Source organism: Onychostoma macrolepis, chromosome 08 (assembly GCF_012432095.1).
Source record: "Onychostoma macrolepis isolate SWU-2019 chromosome 08, ASM1243209v1, whole genome shotgun sequence".
NCBI classification, from domain to species: domain Eukaryota; kingdom Metazoa; phylum Chordata; class Actinopteri; order Cypriniformes; family Cyprinidae; genus Onychostoma; species Onychostoma macrolepis.
Window position 1 is genome coordinate 16,811,057 of NC_081162.1, and position 18,946 is coordinate 16,830,002.

Consider the following 18,946-nt stretch of genomic DNA (forward strand, 5'->3'; position numbering starts at 1 on the left):
TCTACAGTGCAGTACATAAATTCCCTAAACATTTTTTTTTTTTTTTTTTGGAAGCTAATTATTTTGAATTTGAGTAAACATGTTTACATTTGACTTATACTGGGGCCAAAACAGGGCTTGAGTTACTAAACATGCTGTATGTTTTCTTGCAATCTATTCTATATCTTAAAGATAATTATGTCCTTGCAGTCAGATATTTAAGAAAACATGAGCACAGACAGTTAATTAATATACTATATGAGCTACTATTTAGTCAAAATAAATATAGGCACCATGAATGAAATAATAATCAGTAAATAATAAAACATTTAACAAATTTTATTTTGTAATATGAAATTGTAATTTGATGAACATTTTAAGAACATATACATATTTTCTGCCTTGATTTAATTTGTTGGTAATCAATTAGAAAAACAAAAAAATCAAGTTAGAAAAAAATGAATGTAACTAAATGTAATCCATTTTAAAGGATTTGTAACACTAATAAAAAATTTTATATTTTAAAATTTCTGCATGAATGTATTGTGGTTATCAAATGTACTTGTGGCTTCTGTATATTTGTTTCTTTTAAAAGTGGTTCTGTACAAAAAAAATTAATCTTTAAAATACATTATACAAGATACTAAAATGCATTGTGGAAAACTGCATACTGGTTACAGGGCCATAGTTAGACCAGCAGTATTTTGAATAAATCGCAGGTGTAAAGACTTTTATTTTGAAAACCTTTGAGACGGATAAAAATAAGGTCAGTAAGTTACTTCACACATGCATTCAGCTTGAATCGTCCGACGTTTTTTGACAGATAAACATGAAGATTGTAACATGGAATATAAACGGCATACGAACGTTTAAAAATGGCATCAAGAAAATTTTGGATTCATTCGATGCTGATATAATTTGCGTCCAAGAGACTAAAGTTACCCGTAAGTGTTTTAAAGAAACGCGGGAATTTTAATAGGTTGATAAAGCACATGTGCCCTATTTAGAAAAAAATGTAATAACTTTAACAGCCCAGCATTCCTTTTTTTTTTTTTTTTTTTTTTTTCAGGTGACCTGTTGGATGAGAAGACCGCAATTGTTGATGGCTACAATTCATACTTTAGTTTTAGCCGAGGACGAAGTGGATACTCGGGTAAAGCAGCATACAGAACCATTAAACAACAGTAAAGTGACTCTAAATAAAAACTGGAATGTTTTAAAGACCGGATTCATGTCCATATTTTTAATTTTTTCAAATAAACGTAGCCTTGTTTTTACAACCACTGCCTGTAATGAGCAACCTGATTTTCTCCATGACCAGGTGTAGCGACCTACTGTAAGGATACCGCTACTCCATTCCTGGCTGAGGAAGGATTGACAGGTCTGCTGGCCAATCAGGGAGAGGCTGTTGGTTGCTATGGTGACCAGTTTGAGTTGTCCAGTGAGGAGCTACTGGCGCTGGACAATGAAGGAAGGGCTTTTATCACTCAGCATCACTTCATGTAAGTTTAAGGATCTTAACCTTTGGACATTTACTAGTATGCCTAACATGTTGTGAATGTTGTTTTCACATTTTTTATTATCCTCAGTGGCAAAGATGGACCACAGAAGCTGACCGTTATCAATGTTTATTGTCCCCGAGCTGATCCAGACAAACCTGAGAGAAAACAATACAAGCTCCAGTTTTACCAGCTCCTCCAGTGCAGAGCTGAAGCCATCTTGAGCTCAGGGAGGTGAGAGAGATCTTACAAAAAAGATCTGAAATGTCTATTTGTTTGATTAACCCATTCCTCTGTCACTCTTCAGTCACGTGATTGTATTGGGAGATGTTAACACTTCTCATCGACCCATAGACCACTGTGACCCAGATGATGTGGTAAGTCCTTTAACATTTTCCTCCATCGTTATTTCAAGATTTCTCTTAACTCCAGTTGTCCTGACTAGGTCACAATTCCTAAAAGTCCACAGTAAAAGCAGAAATGCAATGTATAATGCAACACAGTCACAAACAATTCGAATGAATTTGCTAATTAACAAAAGTGCAACAGTGCCCACTTTTTAGTAATGCTGGTTGCGAAGACTTATGACTTAAGAGTTATAAGCCATGTACCAAACTAACCAGTTATGAGATAAATCAAGAGGTTACAAATTTTGATTTGAAACAAAAAAGTATTTGAAAATCGGATCAAAAGATAAATTATTCATATATTTAGACGATATTGTCTGTTTATTCTAAGCGCACATGTGTCTGCCGCTTTAAATTCTCAAGCTTGTGATAGCAGGATGGATTCTGATTGGATGTTTGTATCGTTCATCAGCTGGAAAAAATCGTTCTGAAAGTGATTCAAACGATATCGTTTCTCTGTGCCTTTATAGTTATAGTTGTGGTGTGGAGTGGACTATTCTTTAATATTGAGGACGATTTTTAGAACTCTATCTTTATCTTTATCCTTATCTTTATAGTTATCGGTCTTGGTGTGAATGGGCCTTAATACTTTGGATTGCTCACTCTAAAAGTGCTTCTATTAGTCTCCGTAGATCTGTACATACTTGAATAAAGCAACATTATCTCTAGTCAGAGGTCACGACCACATTACTTTATTATGGTCATGCCATGGTTTACCATGTACACATAGCTAGAGTAATATTACAATAAACAGAGGTTAGGCTCACCCTATTTAGGTTGGTCGAACAACATCCAGTTGACCTAAATGGAAATTCCCTTCAAGCCCTTACAGTCTAAGTACACTTGAACTAATACCAAGTGTTAGCCGGATCTCTAAAAATCCAGTTGGCGTGCCCTATGCTTCATCTCAACTGGATTTTAGTCTGTTACTAACCTGACGCAGAAATGCGGTAACAAGGATACAACATAATCTACTAGAGTTAATAATTTCAAAGTAAATGGAATCAATTCAAATGTAACAATTTATTATTAGTCAGGTAAAATGTATTATGCCAATTACATAGTCAATTCAAAGATAATCAATACAAGACACCAGATTCTGAAAGATAAATCGAAGAGTAAAAGATGCATATCTGACATACATAGTATGGAGTGTATGGACACACTACGGGCACTACTCAGGCTACAGAATCGCCTGATCCTCTTGCAACATTTCCTTAAGTACTTAAGACCAAGACAAACATCCTCTAAATGCAAACAAGAACTAACAATTAGCATTTGCATTGATTAAGGCCCAGACGTGTTAACATCATTTAGGGACAGATAGTAATTTGCATGAAAGGCACTGGGAAATGAAACACCCTTAACAGTAATCAACTTATCTCTAAACTCTTAAGATCTGTATTACCTTTTAGTCTTGTACTTGTAAGATGGAGATCATTGTACCAGACGCATAGAGACCGTTCAAATGATAACAAACATGACTGTTAATAATACTTGCATTCATGTAGAACATTATATTATACTATTTACCATTCTGAGTGAGCTAAGTGGCGGGAGGATGGGGAACGGGAAGGAAGCAGATGAGAAGGAACTAATGCATAGGTGAGAGAGACGTTTTCCCGCATATTCTCTCAGTGAGATGTCTGTATGTTAATACACTGTGTGTATTGTCTGTCTCAGAAGATCAAAGTGTCTGAGGTTCTGTACAGAAGTCTTACAGAATGACATCAAATTAAAAAAGATGGAGGAAATATAAAAGTATTGATTTAAAGATGTTGATTAGATGTAGATAAGAATTCTTTTGCTGTGGTTTGCTTGTTTTAGTTCTCTGATGGATGGAGATGACAGAATCATGGGTAATGTAGATTTTCACCACTGTTAAACACAAACATTTAAAAAATAACCAGAAACAATGTGGTCTGATAGCTTCAACAAAAGCATACACCATTGATTAACAACCTCGTAATACACTGAAAAAAACCAAGAAGTTAAATTTACTATTTTGCAAGTTTTTGCACGCATATTTTTTAAGTAAAATTTAAATATGGAATTAAGTAAAATCTACTTAACTAAGTTATGTAAAATTAACAAAGGAAATAAGTCAATTTTACGCGGCCAGGTAAAGTTTGAGTAATTTCTACTGAATTATTTTAGAATTTTGTATTTTAGTACATTTCACTCAGTCACGGATTGTAAACTTTAGTCAAACGACATAGCACTGGAAAAAAAAAAAATGCCTATAAAGCATGTGGTTAAGTTACAATCACGTATGTAAGCAAGTATACAGCTCGTTATTCTTTTTAAGGTAATATGTTGACTCAATATAGTTACTAACTCAATGAACACAGAGACCTGAATACTTGGCACATGATACACGTTGACGGTGGCAATCATTGAATAGTGTTTTGAGTATGAATGGGTCAAAAGCAACCATAAAACAGTGTAAATACATCTCGAAAACAGCAAAAAATTACCTCATTAATTATTCATGTTCAAGTGCATGATGGGAACAACGGGATCATGACGTTGATATTTACTTAAACAATCTTTGTAAAAATAACAAATAATTCCAAGTAAAATATACTTATAAGTTCAAACTTTAAATTCTACATGCTTAAATTGAGTACTAATATTGAATTTACTTCTTTTTTTCTTTTTTTTCTTCTTTTTTTTAAATTCTTGGCTGAACTAAATTATTTAATGTAGAAATTACATTTGTTTTTCTGTAGTATTTACTTCACCACAAAATCATTTTTATCAGTGTACGTAATAGGTCTGCCTGTGACAGTTTATAAGGCATCATTATAATTCAGTTCCATATGGAGAAAATCAATGGGATTTTTATTTCTGGAACCCAGCTGTTTCACTTGAGGGTCATTCCGTGTCAACTCAACCAGAGATCCCCAGCTCAAATTTTTGATTTTGCTAATATTATTTCTAAAGAAAGACAGATATATGTAGTGTCCAAAATATTAAATGTCATGGATGAATATTTACTGAGTAATCCACTATTTTGTAGAGGGGGTCAAAATGGCAATTTTCACCTGAGATTCAGAGCCAAATTACAAGGGGCTAAAAATGACTTAAAAAAGATGGTAGCATCATAATGTTATTTGTACACAGATTGGTAGGTCTGTTAGTAAAAATCTGTTGACTTTAGCAATTACAATTTTTTTGATAGAAGGAAACAAGACGCATTCATAGTTTCAGCATTACTTATTCTTTAGACTTTCTGCTGTAAATACAGCAACTATTAGCTGTATACAAAGTGACCAAGACCTGGTAACCCCTAAAAATAGGTAAAATATTCAACAATCTGAAAATGGAGCCTCATTGGGATCCCCATATCTCTGGGACTGAACAATGTAGGGCCTTAAAAATGAAGATCCCAAATGAAAAGTTTATTAAGGACTAGAATCTAAAATCATATTGCAATATCTTTAATACTTCATGAGTTATAGGCATGAAAACTTTGGAAAAAGAATATTTATGGCACCCAGATAGGTATGTTCAATGCAGTTGCTTTGACTGAAGTAAACGAGATATATCTCTAGTTTCAACATTATTTGTTCTTCAGATATTCCTCTTTAAAAGAAAAGTAGTATCATATTTTTGAAAATTGATCCACATTTGGTTTTTGACCACTGAAAAGGTGTACATTTTAACAATTTACTCCTGGAGCCATATTGCAATTCCAATATCTCTGGAACTGAACATTATAGGGCCTTAAAAATGCCAAAAGGAAAGTTTGTTAAGACCCAATATCTAAAAGGGCATTAAGATATCTTTAATACTTTTTGAGTTACAGGCATGCAAACTTTAAAGTAAAAACTTGAAAAGTGATGGCATTTCCCCATTTTTGAATGGTCACAATTGGCACAAAATCCAACAAAGATTGCTAAAGTCAGCAGATTTTACTAACAGACCTACCAATCTCTGTGTAAAAATAACATTATGATGCTGCCATCTTTCTGAAGTCATTATTACCCTCTTGTAATTTGGCTCTGAATCTCAGGTGAAAATTGACATTTTGACCCCCTCCCCCTTCTACAAAATAGTGGATTACTCAGTAAATATTCATCCATGACATTTCAGCTTTCATCACTATACATGTCTGTCTTTCTTTAGAAACAATATTAGCAAAATCCAAAATTTGAGCAGGGGAAGTTTCTGAAATTTTGGTTGATTTGACACGGAATGACCCTTTATACAATGGACCAATGAGATTTCATTATGGGCGGAGTCACCCAATGTTACACACTAGAAATAGAAACTAGGTAACCACGCAAATGTCTTGTTGCAACTGGATAGGACAAAAGTTAAAATTTACTCGGAAGAGGTATATTTATTGTTTTATCGCACAAGTTACACACATACTAGCACATATCTGCTCTTATTACTGTTCTGTCATTTAGGATAACTTTGAAGATAATCCTGGGAGGAAGTGGCTGAATCATTTTCTGTTTGGAACGGCAGAAAAGACCGAAAATGGAAATACTGAAGATGAACTTGCAGACATCTCCCAGAAATCTGCCTCTGGTGGCAAGTTTGTCGACTCCTTCCGCCATTTCCACCCAAAGCGCTCCAATGCCTTCACGTGCTGGTCCACGCTTACGGGTGCCAGGCAGACCAACTATGGCACACGGATTGACTACATCTTCGCCGACCACTGTCTGGTGAAGTCTGCCTTAATTGGCGTGGACATTATGCCGGAGGTGGAGGGATCTGATCATTGTCCCGTATGGGCGCAGCTCAGCTGTACCCTCCAGTCTAGTCCCAAGTGTCCACCCTTGTGTACACGTCACATGCCAGAGTTCACTGGCAGACAGCAGAAACTCTCACGCTTCTTTGTCAAAGTTTCAGAGAAAGAGAGGTTTTCTAAAGTCTCTGAAGAGAGTCTACCTGGATCACAGGATTCTGGGGAGATTCGGGAAAACCTGAATCCAGTAGTACAGGGAAACAGTGTTTCAAAGAAGAGACCTATGTGTAGAGAAAAAGATGCAAATGTACACAAAGCCAAAAGAAGCAATCAGATGAAAACTGAAAGCAATGCTAAAGGAAGTCTTTTAGCTTTCTTTAAGCCTAAACAAACACCATCGATACCTTCCAGTGGAAACTTGAGCCCGAAAAAGACAAAATCCTCTCAGGATAGCTCAGGTAGTGAGAGTGACGTCAGAAGCTGCCCTAGTGATGTGCAAATGGAGACCAATCTTTCTTTGGTAACAGAGATGGAGACTGAAAATCAGGATGAAGTGGAAGGAGAATCAACATCCATAGTCAAGTCGAAGGACTGTAAGAAGGGGCCATGCACTGGTTTTTGGAAAGCGGTTTTGCATGGGCCTCCTCAACCCCCACTTTGTAAATCACACAATGAGCCCTGTGTCTTACGGACTGTGAAAAAAGCAGGACCTAATTTAGGCCGGCAGTTTTTTGTATGTGCTCGTCCTCAAGGCCATGCCTCCAATCCTCAGGCCAGGTGTAATTTTTTTGCCTGGGTAGATAAAGGGAAGTAGGATAAACTCAAGGAATCCGTATGCATACTGTATATTTCATGTTTTGATGTAACATTTTTATTGTGCAACTAACAATTTTAAAGAATAAATAAATAATGCTCTTTTGAATTTGGTTTAGTATCATACATTTCTAGCTTCAACATTGTTTATTCTTCAGACATTCCTTTTTGAAAACATTCAAATTACCCACATTTGGTTTTTGACCACTGAAGATGTGTATAATTTACTAGATTACTCATAAGGGTCACAATATCCCAATATCTCTGGAAGTGAACCATATAGGGCCTTAAAAATAGGAATATCAAAAGAATGGTTTAAGAACCAAAATATAAAAGGATATTAAGATATCTTTAATCCTTCTTGATCCACAGCTTCGCAGACTTTGGGGGGAAAAAACCTCAAAAAGTACTTTTTCCCAATTTTGAACGGTCACCACTGGCATGTAATACAACAAAGATTATTAAAGTTAGCAGATTTTGCTAATATACCTACCAATCTCTGTGTAAAAAAAAAAAAAGATCTTCAGAAAACAAATAAAACAATGTAGCCAGGGAATGTTCTAAAATTTGATTTTGACACTGAACAACCCAATACTGAGTTTAAAATGAGTCAGCTGAGCAGGAATGCATTTATTGGAGAACACAAGCCTCTAAATATAAAGGTTTTGTTGTTCTGGTAAGTACAATGTGTGGAATCCACAGTGTTTCTTTTGCTTTTGCTTTTCAATTCATTTTCCCCAAAATTTATTTAGTTCTTTTCTTTCTTTTTTTTTTTTCTGTCTCTCTCCTTACTTGTGCTTGTTATATCTTTAATTTAATTCGATTTCAGTTTCCCCCCTTTTATTTCTTTCATTTTTCTTTTCCGTTTCTTTCATTCATTCATTCATTATTCAGCCCATTTGCTCTGGCTCGTTTAGTTCTTTACCTTTTTCTCATTTATTACTTTCTCCTTTCTCTCTTTTGTTCAGTGTTTTTTTCCAGCTTGATCTATCGTTCTTTTTGTCTTCCTTTTACGATTCAGGTGTCTTTTATTTTGATAAACGTATTTCCGGTTTGAGTTTTACATCCTGTAAAGACCTGTTTTCAAGTTGCGGCATAAAATCTAACGATGCGCTGAAGAAAATATCGGCAACTGGTATTTCTTGAGGTGTAATGCCTACAGATATTCATGATGGAGGGGTAAGTTTATGAACTCTCCTTCTAGCGTTAACAACCGAATGTGTTCTTGTTCGGTCGTTGTAAGCTTGTCCAAAATGGCGAGTGTTTTGGTGACGACTTGTCGCGAGCGCGAATGTTAACTTACCTCAGAAAACGCGCAAAACTGAACAAATTTTAAAAGACATCAACAGAAACCCTATAGTTCTTCTACAAAGATGCACGTAAATTAATTGAGAGATGTGATAAATAATCAGATGATGTTTAATGCCTACAGTTTTACACTTGGTTACAACTTGAAGTACTTTGTGTTTCTTCCATTATTTTTCATCTTATTTTTTAAATCATTAATTTAATTAATGTATTCATATGACATTGGTCAGCACAGAGAATTCTGCAGGCAAACAATATTTTTAAATAATGCAAACCATAAGCGTAAATTATTATTCACTAGTTTATCTGTACGTTTTAAAAAAAAAATGTTTTTGGAATAAGTCTCTTATGATCTCCAAACCTGTATTTATTTGATAATAATAATACAGTAGAAACAGTAGGCTAATACGGTTTTCCTCCAATATAAAAATAACTGTTTCATATTTTAATGTAATTTATGCCCAGCAATTACTCCAGTCTTTAGTGTTGCATGATCGTTCAGAAATCATTCTAATATGATAATTTGGTGCTCAAGAAACATTTCTTATCATTATCAATGTAGAAAACTGTTTATATAACTGTATGTGTGTGTTTATATATATATATATATATATTATAGTATTTTCATAGTTAACAGAATATTAAAGCTAATTTTGATGTATAATTTTTCTTTATCTTTTAGTGGAACAGGAGTCTATTACCAAGCAATGCCTGCAGTGGGCCCTGATGGGAAAAACGTCATGAAGTTAATTCCTGTCCAGAAAGTAAATGGACAGTTTTATCAGACACCATTTAGTACAGAAAGAGACAGTGTGGATGTACAACTGAAAGCCTATGCAAAACCGGTTCATCCACCTGCTGCTGCTTCATCTCAAACACAGATACGGCTTCCCTCCCTTCAGCCCATAGCAGATGGACGGTATGTCCTAAAAACCCTGCCGCAGATCAGAACTGTATCTAACGCTGTCAAAACTCAACACGGTGGAACTAATGACCTTATTATTCACAATCCAAAGCCAGTGCAGGTTCCTTTTTCAACACAATCGCTTTCCCAGTATTCAGTCCAGTTACCTCCTCAGCCCAATGGACAGGGCATGGTGGCAGTCCAAACGTTGCCTGTTACCGTTAAGTCACCTGTTCTCCCAAACGGTCATTTCCTGCAGATACCTCCGAATGCGAAAGTTAGAACTTTGCCAGCCACTGCACTCCCACAGTCCATCAAATGCCGGATTATGAACTCTGTGAGTAACACCCCAAACCTCCAAAAGATTCCACCAACGGTTGTGCTTGTTTCCCCTGTGAACTCTGTTAAGCTCAATTCTGACCAGCAAGTGGTTTCGGTTACAAAGCCAAGTCAAATACAGAAGACCCTGTTTCAGAATCCCCCTACAAACTTGCAAACACCTGTTTGCATTCCTAAAACAAATAAAGAAGTGAACACTCCCTTAAAATGGGTCGTCCAGGAGGTAATGGGTGCATCCGCTCCTTGCCTTGTACCTGTAATGACACCAAATGTCAACTCTGACACCATAAAAGCAGTCAAGCATATCAACTCAGTTGGGACGGCAAATGAAATTGTGCCAAGCAAACCCACACCTCCCCAGACCAGCCAAGAAAAGATCACCCCAGGCAAAGACAATGCCCTGGTCATGTGCAACGGGAAAGTCTACTTTGTGGCTAAGAAAAATTCAGAGATCGCGAAGGATGTGATGATCAGCGAAGGTGGGAAAAGAGGGGTTGTCAGCACCTCTCCTGCCCTGCCTGCCAGCTCTGCTCTGGGGACAAACTCTTCTAAGCAAGACCCAAAAAGAAATGTAAGTGAAATTATTGATCTCTGTGATGATGATGAGGAAACGTCCACGTGTCTGGGAGGTGCCCCGGGAAATTTGCCCACACCAAGTCAAACTGAGGTGGATGAGAGCGATGAAGACTCTAATGTAATATTTGTGTCATACATTCCACCCAAGTCAGAGACTCGTGCTGGTGATAAAGTGGAGAAAGCTGCCTCTCAGAACAAATCTGAGGAAGTTCAACACACACAGACAAACGCAAAGTCTGTCTCTCAGAACGAAGGGAAAAAACCGGCACATGCAGAACTTGAAAAAGATAGTGGTCTGGATGATCCTTCTGCCAAAATGAGTGATGAGATAATGGATGAGCAGGTCGAGGAAAATGAAAAAGCTGAAAGCAGCTTGAGCTGTCTTTCTGAAAATGTGAATGTGGAGGCAGATAAAGACTTGGAGAGTGGAAGTGCACCTGAGACGAGATGTCAAGATGATGCAGTACTCGCTGAAACTGCCAGCATTTTGGAAGCACCCCAGAATGTCTGTGTTCAAGCCACTTATGAAACCGAAAAGGTAATGTACCAAATTTAAACATCATCTTTGTTAGTTTTAATGAAATAACATCTTTCAATAGGCTGACATTTTAATGCATTCTTCTCTTTTCTGTCTTAGGCCTATGAAAATCCAGACTCTGATCAGAGGAGTCAACTCAAGACTGACTGTCAGCTAAGAAAAGAATTTGGCATCACCTGTGATGTACAAATTTGCTTGCAAAGACCAAAGCCGACTGTGAAGCCAGATCAACTGGCAGAGAGACTTATCATAAACAAACGCACATTAGACGGCCTTCGTAAAGTGATCCAGGAGTCAAAGTTGCAGTCAAAAATACAGAAAATGATGCAGGCAAGTTACATATTCATGCATCCAAATTGTGTTGTAATGTACAGTGCATGTACATATGTAATACATCAGTGTTTATCAGATGCTATTTTAATAGAATTCCAAAACAGTGTTATTGTTAACTAGTAATGGATATAAAACTGTATTCAATGTAAAGATAAATATTAGTTCAAAATCTTAAAAAATAGAAATGCTTCCTTAGCAACTACCTGAAGTAATCATAAGTTAAAAATAAAAAGAAAGATTGACAGACAAGACTAATAAAAATGAGAAAAACATCAAATAAAATGTTTGAAATATAAACTAAAATTAAACTGGAAATATAAAAATAAAAGCCAATAATTCCAAATTTTAATCCATGTTATAATAGTACATAAATAGTACTAGTAATATTTCATGAACTAAATACAATGTTTATTTCTTTTTTCTATCACGTTTTTCTCTTTCCTAACTGAAAAGTAAAACTTATTTGATAAAACAAGCCATTTAACAATTTTTTAAATTAAAATTCTCACATCAACAATTTTTTTTCCACTTGTTTTGGAGGCGTTATGACTGGGAGTAACAGCATTGATTCGTGTCATGACACTTTGTTCAATTGCTAGGTTCCCTACACAAAAACAGAGGAGGATGACGAAGGCCTGAAGGTCAAAAGAAAAAAGCTGGAGCAGGATGGGAGTCAAGATAATCCCTCTCTAAGCTCCACAAACATTTCACCTGCCTCTAAATGTTCAGTTGTTCCCACTGAAAGCAGTTTAGCTTGTCAAGAAGAGGTTTGTTCACCAACAGAATCTTCAGCTGTTAAAGTTCATATGCAATCTGAAATGCCAGCAGATTATACTGGTTTTACTCCCTTATCTGAACAAAAAGCCAAACAGACTTCTAGTCATACCTTATCACCTTCCTCTCAAAGGAAGACCCCACTGCGCTCTAAAAAAGGTAAGGTGTGCACGGCCTGTCCTTGTGGGACTGTTTTGGGGGCTGCAGAAGCCACTTCATTCCTCCATTCACAAGACAGACCAAATCCATGTACTGCTGTTGAGTCACACAAAGGGACAAGAAAAAACTGCTTAAATAAAACCTCAGAAGAGAGTCTCCCACCTCAGAAACACCAACTAAAAAATCAAGATCCTGTTAAGAAAGCAGGGAAAAAACGGTCATCAAAAAATCCACATGAAGACAAAGCTCTGTTAGAAGGCTCTACTAGTGAAACATCACACGACATCTCACCTAATAGTTCAGTGAATATTACAACGAGTGCAGCATCAGACAACCCCAGCATGTCATTCTCGAAAAAACAGCAAGATTCTAAAATAGACAAATTTCCAACACAGTCACTGTACACGTTGGAGACGCTGGATGCTGAGGAGATAAAACGGCGTGAGAGAATCGAACGTTTGAAGGATCTCCTGAAGGAGAAGGAGGCTGCGCTGGAGCGGATGCAGAGGAGCATGAACATTTAGTCAAGTCTCTTTGTGTTTAAAGGACTGTACGCTGCATGACAGACTGAATAAAAAACTGGGGAAACCACCAATAAATGTACAAGAACAAATGTATACAGTTTGTACACAATGTTTATTTACTAACTGTTTTCCCTTTTTAATGTTTACCAGATCTCAGTGTCATATTTTATTCAGTCTTTGGCTTCTTAAGCATTTTGTGGTGTTTGTCTTATTTATAGTTGTTTGTAGTATGTTTAAGCAGATGCCATCATATCATTTTTGACATCTTTGTATGATTTTTGTATGAAACGTGCCTTTATCAATATTTTGTTTTCTGTAGTTAAATTTGTAGTGTAACAGCCTCATTTCATAATAAAAAAAACAATTTAGTAAATAATTCAATGCACTTTTGGGAACCTTGTTTGCTGTCTAGCTGAAACATTTTGAACTCAAGAACGCTGTAAATAACATGAACATACAGGTTGAATTATTCTATTTTTATAGTCATCCATGCCTATTAAACTTTCTGAAATGTTGCTTGTTACCTTGCTAAATAGCAATTTTATGTGTTCATGCTTCAGATCCCTTAATATAGTTTTGGTCAGAATTGTAGTCGTTTACTCTTTAAATTCGTAATCTCTAAATGCATAAACCCATGTTCAGCTTGTTCAGTTGTCATACTGTATCACACTGCTTGTAACAAAAACATGCTGGAGTGTTAAGATTGTTAATGGTGCAGATGATTTGAAAATGAACATCAGACACCGGATTTGCCATTAACCTTTTATTTGTAGTTATAACAGCACATTTTGTGATGCAACAAAGGTTCTGTTGTGTTATAAGTAATGGCAATATTTCATTAAAATCAATCACCTAAAAGTTACTGAAACACCTGTTGATGAACAAGGAATATCTTCAGAATCTGTTTCCAATATTGTCAGTCTCAGTACAATGAAATTACGTCTTCTGTAGAGGGATTCTATTTCACACATGATTTAATATCCATTCATTTTGCATTTCAAGTGGCCAGATTAGGGAATTGATTTGGAGGAGATGCGTTTAGGCAAACAAACACAATAGAAGGTGGTTTTATTTAGGGTGATTTGTTTAAGGGTTTTTTTCTAAAGGCACACTTGTTTATGTTTCTTATAAGCATCATACAAAAGCAATAGTTTCAAAATAATAATGCCACTGTAGAAATGTGGTAATCACAGTCAGCCATGTTAAATGAGTATGTCCGATAACAAAAGGAATAAAGATGTCATGAAATAAAATGCACTCTTTATAACTTAAATGATGATTACGTATGGTCTTAAAGTCATGAAGCTTTATTTCCAAATGTTTTTACTGTTGCTCTAAACAAGATGATGCATTGTAAACCGAATTATTTTAATGCAATATAGTGTGCAATACAGTAAGTGACCTGCATTGTAATGGTTATTGTACACTCCTATCAGTTTTTGCTAATGATCTGAGATATATATATATATATATATATATATAACATGCATAATGACATCTTGTGTCAGGGGTGTGCAGTAGACACTCGTCAGCAATTTCTGTACTGTGCTGGTTATTACAGTCAGTGATGCCCTCTGCCGGTGGAGTACAGCAATATGACAACTACAACACCTCCAGTGGTTTCAGCGCTGGCTGGCAGTTTAGAATTCTGTGAGTAATCCAGTCATACATATAGATTAGTGGTATAGACCTTTCATCAGAATTTCTTTCGTATAGATCCATCCAAAAATAACTCCAAAAAGAAATTGAAATTAATTGATGGCATGGTAGTCTCCACAAACTGCTGCATGTACAAGTGCATGCCAATAAATTAGAATGTCGTGGAAAAGTTCATTTATTTCAGTAATTCAACTCAAATTGTGAAACTCGTGTATTAAATCAATTCAATGCACACAGACTGAAGTAGTTTAAGTCTTTGGTTCTTTTAATTGTGATGATTTTGGCTCACATTTAACAAAAACCCACCAATTCACTATCTCAACAAATTAGAATACTTCATAAGACCAATAAAAAAAAAAAAAAACATTTTTAGTGAATTGTTGGCCTTCTGGAAAATGTTCATTTACTGTATGTATGTATGTATATATATATATATATGCAATACTTGGTAGGGGCTCCTTTTGCTTTAATTACTGCCTCAATTCGGCGTGGCATGGAGGTGATCAGTTTGTGGCACTGCTGAGGTGGTATGGAAGCCCAGGTTTCTTTGACAGTAGCCTTCAGCTCATCTGCATTTTTTGGTCTCTTGTTTCTCATTTTCCTCTTGACAATACCCCATAGATTCTCTATAGGGTTCAGGTCTGGTGAGTTTGCTGGCCAGTCAAGCACACCAACACCATGGTCATTTAACCAACTTTTGGTGCTTTTGGCAGTGTGGGCAGTTGCCAAATCCTGCTGGAATATGAAATCAGCATCTTCAAAAAGCTGGTCAGCAGAAGGAAGCATGAAGTGCTCCAAAATTTCTTGGTAAACAGGTGCAGTGACATCAAAAAAACACAATGGACCAACACCAGCAGATGACATTGCACCCCAAATCATCACAGACTGTGGAAACTTAACACTGGACTTCAAGCAACTTGGGCTATGAGCTTCTCCACCCTTCCTCCAGACTCTAGGACCTTGGTTTCCAAATGAAATCCAAAACTTGCTCTCATCTGAAAAGAGGACTTTGGACCACTGGGCAACAGTCCCGTTCTTCTTCTTAGCCCAGGTAAGACACCTCTGACATTGTCTGTGGTTCAGGAGTGGCTTAACAAGAGGCATACGACAACTAGCCAAATTCCTTGACACGTCTGTGTGTGGTGGCTCTTGATGCCTTGACCCCAGCCTCAGTCCATTCCTTGTGAAGTTCACCCAAATTCTTGAATCGATTTTGCTTGACAATCCTCATAAGGCTGCAGTTCTCTTGGTTGGTTGTGCATCTTTTTCTTCCACACTTTTTCCTTCCACTCAACTTTCTGTTAACATTTACATTTATGCATTTAGCAGACGCTTTTTATCCAAAGCGACTTACATTGCATTCAAGTTACAGTTTTTACATTTTATCAGCTCTTGCTTTCCCTGGGAATCGAACCCATGATCTTCATCTTCATCTTCATTCCGTAGATCAGCATCTACTATTTGAGCTACAGGAAAGCACGTTTATCCAGGAGTCTTAACATACAGCACTCTGTGAACAGCCAGCTTCTTTGGCAATGAATGTTTGTAGCTTACCCTCCTTGTGAAGGGTGTCAATGATTGTCTTCTGGACAACTGTCAGATCAGCAGTCTTCCCCATGATTGTGTAGCCTAGTGAACCAAACTGAGAGACCATTTTGAAGGCTCAGGAAACCTTTGCAGGTGTTTTGTGTCGATTAACTGATTGGCATGTCACCATATTCTAATTTGTTGAGATAGTGAATTGGTGGGTTTTTGTTAAATGTGATGATTTTGGCTCACAATTAAAAGAGCCAAAGACTTAAACTACTTCAGTCTGTGTGCACTGAATTTATTTAATACACAAGTTTCACAATTTGAGTTGAATTACTGAAATAAATGAACTTTTCCACAACATTCTAATTTATTGAGATGCACCTGTACATCAGCATTTCAGAATGTGGCTGCTCAAAATGATGCTACCTGTTAAGTGCCCTGCGCTGAGACTCCTGGATAAACGTCACTTTTTTTCTTTTGCTACACCGAGAAAAGACAAAAAACAAACAAACAAAAAAACTTTGAATTTGAAATGTACATGGTTTACAGTGTAACATTTAAAAAAAAATTGTGAGGCCTTTATCAAATCAGGTCAGTTAAATTAACCACACAGGGTTATATAGGTACACACATATTCAAAAGGCTGCTGCTGCCACAAAAAAAAAATAATAAGGCTTGGCCTTGTCCACTTACCATTATTGGCCTTTCGAACTTCTGAAGCTGTAATTAAATCTATAAGTCCATATCTTTCCTTTGGCTTCTGTTCACATGTGACATCTTTTACATGACTGCCACCTTCTGTCTGAATCTCATTTCTGGCTGCACAGCTTAAGAAAAATTGACAATGAATGAATATCAGAGAAATTCAAATCAGACATAGCACAAATAACAATTCACTTACTCTGTCCATTTGATGCAGTTCAGCCCTGATGGAGAATAAAACCCATGAACGCAGTCCACACATTCTGTATCTGATGCCTTTGTCCCTGCAAGCAGATACAGAGACCGAAAATATCAGAATTACACCCTAAAATGTGGGAAGACTTAAAAATGTTATAGGCTTACAGACTGATAAATTGAGAAACATACATAGTGTTTTTGTTTCTTGTCCTGGTCTGCAAACTCTGTGTTTTTCAGCATGATGGCACTGTGAATTGGAGTAATCAATGCAGTAATATCCATCAAGCACATCACTAGAAGTGCATTTACTCTGAATGTAATGACCTTGACCTAAAAGAGCACATTTAGCAACACATTAACATAGGCAATAACGCAAAATTACAAATTCTGAAGGTAAAAGAAACATACATTAAAAAAATATGAACATACTTTCAGCACAGTGTTTGCATGCGAAGCACTGATGAAGACCATTGGGTTCATTCATGAATGTTCCTGGACTGCAGGGTTTGCAGGTGGTACTTAAATCCCCACTACAATCACTGCGTACTACTGATCCTACAAACAAATATTAACACACAACTCTAAGGTGACCAAGCAATCTAAAGATCTTATGGAAAAATATAAACATTATGGGTCCGTAATGATGTTGATGTTCATAGATATTCATGTGATTTCATAAGTTCTCCATAGCTGTACAGTTGAGGGTGGGGTGGGAATTATACATGAATGCTTCTGGAGTGCAGGGACTATATATAGTGGCAGAATTCCCAAAGCAGCCCCTGTTGACCACTGACCACACAAACAACACACTGACAATGACCATACAAAACTAAGATGACATGCTGTACTTTGTGAATTCTTAGAAAGGTTTGGAAAGGTAAAAAATAAAACACAAATTAATCAGCCTAGAGATTGTTAGATTGTCTCCTAACAAATGTAAGGAGGTTTCAATGGTTTGTTCAAAGTAAACAGACAGCTATATGTTAATATGTATTACTCAATAACCTGCATAATTACATACATAAAGAAATACATGTTGTCTTCTTGTGGTCAATTACCTGTGTCAGCAGCAGTGTGCAGTAGAAACATCTGAACAATTTTTATAAATTATTTTTCCTGCATGAAAATAGCAGCTGTGGCCCAATTTCATAACTTCTGTTAACTATACATTTGGGGTATGGAGGTGATGGGAGAAAAAGTGAAACACTTTCTTTTCTTTATTATCACTTATCATAATTTAAATGTGTTTGATGAAGTTGATGATTTAGCCTACCTATATTGCACATTGCACAACATTCTCCATAAGCAGAGCTATATTCACTTGGACCACAAGTACTTCCAACTGAGAGAAAATGATAAAAACCTGTAAAGACACAAAATAAACAGCATTGAACCTGTAAACTCTTAATGGGTCAAATGTTTTCCCGCTCACGGTTTATTTAATGACAGACACATAGAACTATCACACGACTAGTTACTAATCGCCATTTCTTCGATCGAATACAAGTAAACTTACCCACTGCGTAAAAATAAAGAGTCGCCCTCATGTTCGCTCCTTGAATCTGGTTGTGGCTAGAAGGGATACGCAAAAACCGGAAGTTAACAATAAATTGAATTTTCTACTTAGTAGATTGTGTTTTATTAACGTCTACACCTACCCCAACCCTAAACCTACCCCTTACAATAATGCAAAAATAGTAATTATTGTTGTACAGTGTGAGAAAAAAATACACTATATTGATGTGCGCATGCACAGTAGTTTTTGCTATATGCCTTCTAGGTGGGGGTGTTGCGAATGCGAAATTCTGCTTCTTCTTTTATATATATATATATATATATATATATATATATGACTTAAACCCATGAATATATATTCTGTCAGTTGCAGTACCACAGTGGCGCCTCCAAGGGGGGGCCACGGCCACCCCTAAAATGACACTGGCCACCCCATTGGCCCCCAAACAGAAAGAGTGGAGTTTTTTTTAGAATAATATTTTTT

At 36.4% G+C, this 18,946-nt stretch overlaps 3 protein-coding genes across 4 annotated transcripts; 2 read left to right on the forward strand and 1 right to left on the reverse strand.

Moving 5' to 3' along the window:
- Positions 1-731: 731 nt before the first annotated feature.
- apex2 (APEX nuclease (apurinic/apyrimidinic endonuclease) 2) lies at positions 732-7,516 on the forward strand. Its single transcript, XM_058784787.1, has 6 exons — positions 732-923; positions 1,049-1,132; positions 1,301-1,481; positions 1,569-1,712; positions 1,786-1,855; positions 6,304-7,516. The coding sequence occupies exons 1-6, from the start codon at positions 809-811 to the stop codon at positions 7,399-7,401; spliced, it is 1,692 nt and encodes a 563-aa protein (XP_058640770.1). The 5' UTR covers positions 732-808; the 3' UTR covers positions 7,402-7,516.
- Positions 7,517-8,422: 906 nt separating this feature from the next.
- lrif1 (ligand dependent nuclear receptor interacting factor 1) lies at positions 8,423-13,497 on the forward strand. The gene is made up of 4 exons (XM_058784786.1): positions 8,423-8,579; positions 9,391-11,065; positions 11,165-11,395; positions 11,998-13,497. Exons 1-4 carry the CDS (start codon positions 8,569-8,571, stop codon positions 12,853-12,855), a joined length of 2,775 nt encoding a protein of 924 aa, XP_058640769.1. The 5' UTR covers positions 8,423-8,568; the 3' UTR covers positions 12,856-13,497.
- Positions 13,498-13,682: 185 nt separating this feature from the next.
- On the reverse strand, positions 13,683-18,655 carry si:ch211-261n11.8 (tumor necrosis factor receptor superfamily member 14). 2 transcript variants are annotated; one of them, XM_058784788.1, is made up of 9 exons: positions 18,623-18,655; positions 18,464-18,519; positions 18,221-18,310; positions 17,377-17,502; positions 17,137-17,277; positions 16,949-17,033; positions 16,741-16,874; positions 16,474-16,527; positions 13,683-14,503 (listed from the first exon to the last, which is right to left on the reverse strand). In XM_058784788.1, the coding sequence occupies exons 2-8, from the start codon at positions 18,492-18,494 to the stop codon at positions 16,511-16,513; spliced, it is 624 nt and encodes a 207-aa protein (XP_058640771.1). In that variant the 5' UTR covers positions 18,495-18,519; positions 18,623-18,655; the 3' UTR covers positions 13,683-14,503; positions 16,474-16,510. The 2 variants fall into 2 exon arrangements, with proteins under 2 accessions (XP_058640771.1, XP_058640772.1); XM_058784789.1 differs by lacking the exons at positions 16,741-16,874; positions 18,623-18,655 and having other exon boundaries at positions 18,464-18,608.
- Between the last annotated feature and the right edge of the window lie 291 nt (positions 18,656-18,946).

Bases quoted from the DNA above. Each gene is read 5' to 3' on its own strand.
- apex2 (XM_058784787.1), top strand. From the start codon at position 809: ATGAAGATTGTAACATGGAATATAAACGGCATACGAACGTTTAAAAAT. The intron at 924-1,048 runs GTAAGTGTTTTA...TTTTTTTTTCAG, and splicing joins CCAAGAGACTAAAGTTACCC to GTGACCTGTTGGATGAGAAG. The intron at 1,856-6,303 runs GTAAGTCCTTTA...TCTGTCATTTAG, and splicing joins ACTGTGACCCAGATGATGTG to GATAACTTTGAAGATAATCC.
- lrif1 (XM_058784786.1), top strand. The intron at 11,066-11,164 runs GTAATGTACCAA...TTTCTGTCTTAG, and splicing joins CCACTTATGAAACCGAAAAG to GCCTATGAAAATCCAGACTC. The intron at 11,396-11,997 runs GCAAGTTACATA...TTCAATTGCTAG, and splicing joins AAATACAGAAAATGATGCAG to GTTCCCTACACAAAAACAGA.
- si:ch211-261n11.8 (XM_058784788.1), bottom strand. From the start codon at position 18,494: ATGAGGGCGACTCTTTATTTTTACGCAGTGG. The intron at 18,311-18,463 runs GTAAGTTTACTT...GTGTCTTTACAG, and splicing joins TCTTTATTTTTACGCAGTGG to GTTTTTATCATTTTCTCTCA. The intron at 17,034-17,136 runs GTATGTTTCTCA...ATCTGCTTGCAG, and splicing joins ACAAGAAACAAAAACACTAT to GGACAAAGGCATCAGATACA.